General features: G+C 55.1%; 2 protein-coding genes across 2 annotated transcripts in view; one reads left to right on the top strand and one right to left on the bottom strand.

Annotated features, from left to right (window-relative positions):
* Positions 1–2: 2 nt before the first annotated feature.
* Cxcr6 (C-X-C motif chemokine receptor 6) lies at positions 3–889 on the top strand (the record flags this gene model as incomplete). Its single annotated transcript, XM_004640769.2, has 1 exon — positions 3–889. A coding segment is annotated over one exon (795 nt), but the record flags the coding sequence as incomplete, so codon positions are not given.
* Positions 890–3,191: 2,302 nt separating this feature from the next.
* Positions 3,192–5,943, bottom strand: part of LOC101575754 (C-C chemokine receptor type 1-like) — a 3,943-nt gene continuing 1,191 nt past the window's right edge. Inside the window, exon 2 of the mRNA XM_004640770.2 lies at positions 3,192–4,901. Coding sequence (XP_004640827.1) covers positions 3,823–4,890 — 1,068 coding nt within the window. The 5' untranslated portion in view covers positions 4,891–4,901 and the 3' untranslated portion in view covers positions 3,192–3,822. The remainder of the gene's footprint in view (positions 4,902–5,943) is intronic.

Here is a 5,943-nt window from a genome sequence, read left to right on the forward strand (position 1 = left end):
TGGTGTTCGTCTGCACGCTGCCCTTCTGGGCCTACGCAGGTGCCCACCAGTGGGTCTTCGGTGGCGTGATGTGCAAGACCCTGCGTGGCATCTATGCCATCAACTTCTACGTGTCCATGCTCACGCTCACCTGCATCACGGTGGACCGGTACCTCGTGGTGGTCCAGGCCACCAAGGCCTACACCCAGGGGTCCACGTGTATGGCCTGGGGCAAGGCCATCTTAGCTGGCACGTGGGTGGTCTCCGTGGCGCTGTCCCTGCCGCAGATCATCTACAGTGATGTCCGCCACTATGACAAGCTCATCTGTGACTACCACCATGACGAGATCTTCAGGGTGATCCTGGCCACCCAGATAACACTGGGCTTCTTCCTGCCCCTGCTCACCATGATGTTCTGCTACCCCGCCATCATCCGGGCCCTTCTGCTCAGCCGAGGCTTCCAGAAGCACAAATCTCTGAAGATCATCATCCTGGTGGTGGTTGTGTTCCTGCTGACCCAGACACCATTCAGCCTGGTCAAGCTGATCCGCAGCTCCAGATGGGAGTACTATACCATGACCAGCTTCAGTTACGCCATCGTTGTGACCGAGGCCATCTCCTACCTGCGCATCTGCCTTAACCCCGTGTTCTACGCCTTTGTCGGAGTCAAGTTTCGCAAGAACTTCTGGAAACTGGTGAAGCACGCTGGCTGCCTCCCTTGTCTGGGATTCTCCAGAGAATGGAAGTCTTCTGAGGACAACTCCAAAAGCGGCTCTTCTTCTCACAGTGCAAAGCCCACCAGCACATTCCAGCTGTAGGCATGAAGGCTTGGAAGACCCAGAGAGACGTGGCTGCACCTCCTGGAGGAGGTGGCGGGGAAGGCTTTGTTTGTAGCCTGTGCATTCCCTTGCATAGGCTACAAACAAAAAACACTGGCTATGGGCTGGCCAGATAGATCAGTGAACTAAAGTGCCTGCTTAGGCAGAGCACAACGCCAGGGTTCAATCCCCAGCCTGCCATGCTGGCCCCATCCCCAGGGCACACTGAGATGGCCCCTGAGACTGGGCATGGTGACATACACCTATAATCCCAGCACTTAGGAGCCTGCTAATAGGAGAATCACTATGAGTCCGATCTACATAATGAAACCCTGTAGACCCTGAAGACCCTGTATTAAATACATAAAAAAAAAAGAGCACTGACTGGCATGGACTGCTCCTTCTCAGACAGGAACACACCCCGGTCTTTCCAGAAAACCAAACCCAGAACCTGCTTCATTTGAGACAGGGTCTTATTAAGTGCCCAGGCTGGACTTGGACTGTGACCTTCCTGCCCCTACTCTTGGAATACTGGGATGGCAGATGTGTGCCACGGTGCTTCTCGCCGCCTTCTTAATGCCCAACACTGGTGCTGAATGGGAGCAGGTGTAAATATTTTAAGGGTTTTCCTTCTTATATTCCAAAGAATACCCATATCAAGGTATTGCATGTGACACTTGAGTCCCAGGTCTTCCTTGGCTGGACTGGGCTCGGGGCTGAAGTGGGTGCAAAGCAGTGAGAGCTGGGAATATTCTGTGCACTACTGGGGCAGCTGATCTGCAAGCACGAGGCCTGGAGCGCAGTGGGAGCAGCCCTTGCAGTGAGGCTGCTGCTGGTCCAGGAGCTGGGTGCCTGGGAGGAGAGGGCGGTGGCAGGGAGGGTGGTCATCAAGGCTGAAGGTGTTGGCAGGGGAGGCTGAGGGCTGCTGGAGGAAGGCAGAGAAAGACTGCCCGAGGCCTTTGCTCGGTTTCATTTCCTCCTCAGAGCCCGGCAGGAGGGCGGTGCTAACCTGCTCATCCTCACCTGGCCGAGCACCCGGGAGGCTGGGAGTCGTCCTGCAGGCAGAACCTAGGAGAGCTCGCTCGCTGTGCAGAACAGATGGGAGGGGCCACAATGAGAACAATGAAGAGTGTGTGTGTGTGTGTGTGTGTGTGTGTGTGTGTGTATGCACTTAGAAATCACCCCTGGAAGGAGAGGTGCCGCAACACTCCCATGCTCAGGCTGGACTTGGGTACTGGGACTTCCGGGGCCACCATTTGCTTCTCGCTGTCCTCTGGTTTCTTCAAGTTTCCACATCAGACACTAATTGCCTTTGTAATAAGGGGGACAAGTAGGGCTTGATTCAAAGGGCAATGGGGGTGGGGACTGTGGGTTAGCTCAGTTGTTGGTCTGCTTGTGCGAATCCAGTCAGGTACAGGGAACCATGGTTCAATACCTAGGTCCGCATGCTTTAGGAAACCTGCCCTTATGGCAGCCTGAGCCAGAAAAAGAAACATCCTGCAAAGTGGAAACTGGGGCACAGGAAATCATTACAGATCAGATATCGATTTTCATTGTGATTTAACCAAGCGGTGGGCAAGGCTTCTTGGGTCAGCGCGGCCTCCTTTCCACTCTCCAGAGAGTGCTCGTGTACTCCCGGGAAGCGAGCTGGCACCACGTCTCAGCGCTGTCCTCTCTCTGTGGAGACACAACTGTCGGGTGGCGCGACCTCCTCCTCCCTGCTCCATGACACCAGCTTCTTTGCACAGGAGGAGGTGTGGACACGGTCAGTCCCACCAAGGGGCAGCGTGGCCGGGGAAGGGCGCAGCTCCCATGTGGGGGACAGCGGCTGGCCTGAGCTGCTGTCCTGGCTCCGCCCTGCTGGCCACTCTGTGATCCCTGCATGTGTCCAGTTATGGGGCTGGGGACTGTGCTCCCTGGGCAGTGGTGTCCCCACCGCTCCGAGACTCACTGTGCATGGAGTACCCAAGCCTGCTGTTGTAGAAAACTTGTCTAGGGATCAACTGCCCAGCAGTAATGGGGCGCAGGTACAGTAAATTCGGGAACATTTCCACCATAGAGTCCATCACACCAAAACCAATGATTTTAAAATGATTTATTCACCGGGGAGAGCGCCCTTAGCACAGTGCTCATTAAAATTCAAGGGGGGAACAGCCAGCACCACCAGGGCCAGCTCAGTGTCCACCCAAATGCACATGGAATGGACAGCAAAATGGAAACGCACCCACAGCGCACAGCAGTTGTCCAGGTAGTGAGATTTCAGATGGCTTTGGCGCTTACTTTCCTTCTTGGTGTCTTTGGACCTTTCTAGAAATAATCTTTATTTGTAGGAACATGATTTTTAAAGAATTGTACATCTGACAGAAGGGAGACAAACGATGAACAGGGTGTTTGGTAGGGGCTGAGGCTACAGGACAGAGTGGGGCACTGGCTACTTCTCCTGCGGGACCCCTCCTCTTCTGTTCAGGACATAGTGTGGCCTGCCCACCTGCCAGGCAGGCCTCTCACAGCCACCTATGCCTTTTCTCACTGCCAACAGCTCATCCCTAACCCCATGTCCCTGTCAGTGTCATGTTGGCCATCCTCAGTTCTGTGTTCTGAGTTTTGAGAATGTGAGGCAGGTGGAGAAGGGAGCTATGGTTGACTCGCTGGTTCTAGGACTCAGGGACTGCCACCATGGAAATCACTGTTCCCAAGTTCTTTAGGACTGTTGCTGTTGAGTGTTTTGTGAATGCCAATGTTTGCAGACTGGGCATCCTATTTGGAGCCAAGCTGTTCCCTGGAGTCTGCAGTCTCAGTCTCTGGAATGTCCCATGTCACCCATTTGTCCCTGTCCACCAAGGAGAGTCATGGCAGGATTGAAACCCTGGTGACTGATTGCGACCAATGTCGAGCACCCTCCATCTCAAGGCTATGTGTGTCTACGGGTATCTGGTGGGGATGGTCACGTAGCCTCTTCTCCTTGCCACGATGGCCCACCAGCCGGCCACTGCCACTGTGACCCAGAGTCCTTCAGGTGTCTGAGTCAGAGCATATCAGACGGCACCTGTTCCCCAGTGGACACAGACACAGAGCTGACACCCTCCAGCTGAGGCCGGGAGAAGAAGGGCTGACACGTGCCCAAGCATACAGCCACCTGTCTCTGAAACAACTGCCGCAGGTCCTTCCGGAACCTGTGGCCCACAAAGACGTAGATGACTGGGTTGATACAGCAGTGGGTGTTGGCAATCACCTCTGTAATGCGCAGGGCCAGGGTCAACTGTTGGTACTGCTCGCAGGACTTGGTGAACATGTGCTCCTGGAAAGCGGAAACGAACACAGCCAGGTTGTGTGGGGTCCAGAAGAGGAAGAAGATGATCATGATGATGAAGATCAGGCGGACGGCTTTGGCCTTCTCCTGGTTGGGCCGGTGGAGCAGAACGTTGAGGATGCTCGCGTAGCAGAACACCATGACCAGCAGCGGCAAGATGAACCCCAGCAGGTTCAGCTTCAGAGCCTGAAAGTACCGCCAGGCCTCGTGGCTGTCATAGGGATAATACAGGTCACAGCTATATTGAGTAATCACCCACTGGGTCTTAGAAAAGTACAATTCTGGGACAGAAGCCAAGAAGGCCAGGGCCCAGGTGACAACGCTGGTGATGATGCCTAAGGTGACAGTCCGCGCTCGGAGTGCAAACACAGTGTGGACAATGGCCAGGTACCTGTCGATGGTCAGCAGGACAATGAAGAAGATCTCGCTGTACAAGCCCACATAGTAGAGGCCGGACAGGAGCTTGCACATGCCATTGCCAAAGATCCAGCTCTCTTTGACCTGGTAGTTGATCCGGAAGGGCAGCGTGAAGAGGGAGAGCAGGTCCGAGAGGGCCAGGTTGAGCAGGTAGATGGTGGTCATGCTTTGGAGCCGCTTGTACTTCATGAGGACCAGGACCACCAGGACGTTGCCCACCACACCGATGAGGAACACCAGGGAGTACAAGGGCGGCAGGGCCTGGGACGTGAAGGCCCTCACCACCACACTGTGGCATAGAGTGAGGGCCCCATAATCGTACTCAGTGGTCAGGCTGTAGTCCTCTGTGGCCATGGGAATCTCCATCCTGGCCTGGCCTGCAGGTCAAGGATAAGGGTTTCTGTTATTTATATTTCCATCAAGGGCCATGGCTCTGGGGCACGAAGCCAAGGCCCTGGTTAGATTTCTCCCTCGACTTCACAAGGGATAGTCCCATCATGTACGTTGCCCTGGAGACATAACAGGGAGCTACCCGAGAGACTCAGGTCCTCTCTGTCCTGTAGACTACCTAGACCAAAGCAAAGTGGAGATGAACAAACGTGTGTGCAAATCCTGAATCCCATCCCCTCAGCCGCCAGTTTCCAGGGATAAGCTCCGGGTTGAGGCAGGGCGGCCCTCCCCGCAGCCCCACAGCCAGCACTTCCTCAGCAAGCCCGAGGGCCAAGGCCCCAGATTTCGTGTTCACGGACCCTTGGAGGGAACTTCTTGCTCCTAGTTTAGAGGGGGCAGATGACAGGGAGGTGGGAGTGTTAGGAAATGTGCCGAGGACAAGGCTCTGGAGAACAGGAAACCTGAAGCTCAAACCAAGGGAGTGTTTCTCTGGTGCCCAGCCTGGAGCCCACATGGTTCTCCTGCCTCCATAGCAGCATGATAGCTTTGTCCCCGCACAGGCTCCAGGAAGACTCTGGGAAAGAGAACCCTCCTGGCTGTGGAGCATAAATAGGCTCACTTTCTAAGTGTCCACCAAATGTCTTAGCATTGGAAAGTGGGACAATAACAGTAAATGGGGTTTTCATTGTGCAGACACTTAGAAGAGGAAGTGATTTAACCCAATTGCCAATCCACGATCCTGCCTCGACCCTGGCTGTCTCGGGCTCTTCCTTCTACTGCCCTTAATGAGATTTCCTGCTTTGAAGTCCACTCCTCAGGCTTGGCCCGGGGTCTCCAAGGCCGATGGTAGGGGCAGGCGCCCAGGCTGGAAGGGGTGGCATTCGGTTAGGGTGGTGGGGGAGGGCTTGCAGGCCCCTTCTGATTCATCCCTAGTCTCTCTCCTCTTTCTGCACCTGCTCAGTCCTGATCTGAGAGCCCAGGTGCCCCAAACAGCTGTACTTTGGGCTCTCTGCTGCCCCTGCAGGCGGA

This window comes from Octodon degus, unplaced genomic scaffold (assembly GCF_000260255.1).
Source record: "Octodon degus isolate 3935 unplaced genomic scaffold, OctDeg1.0 scaffold00126, whole genome shotgun sequence".
NCBI classification, from domain to species: Eukaryota; Metazoa; Chordata; class Mammalia; order Rodentia; family Octodontidae; genus Octodon; species Octodon degus.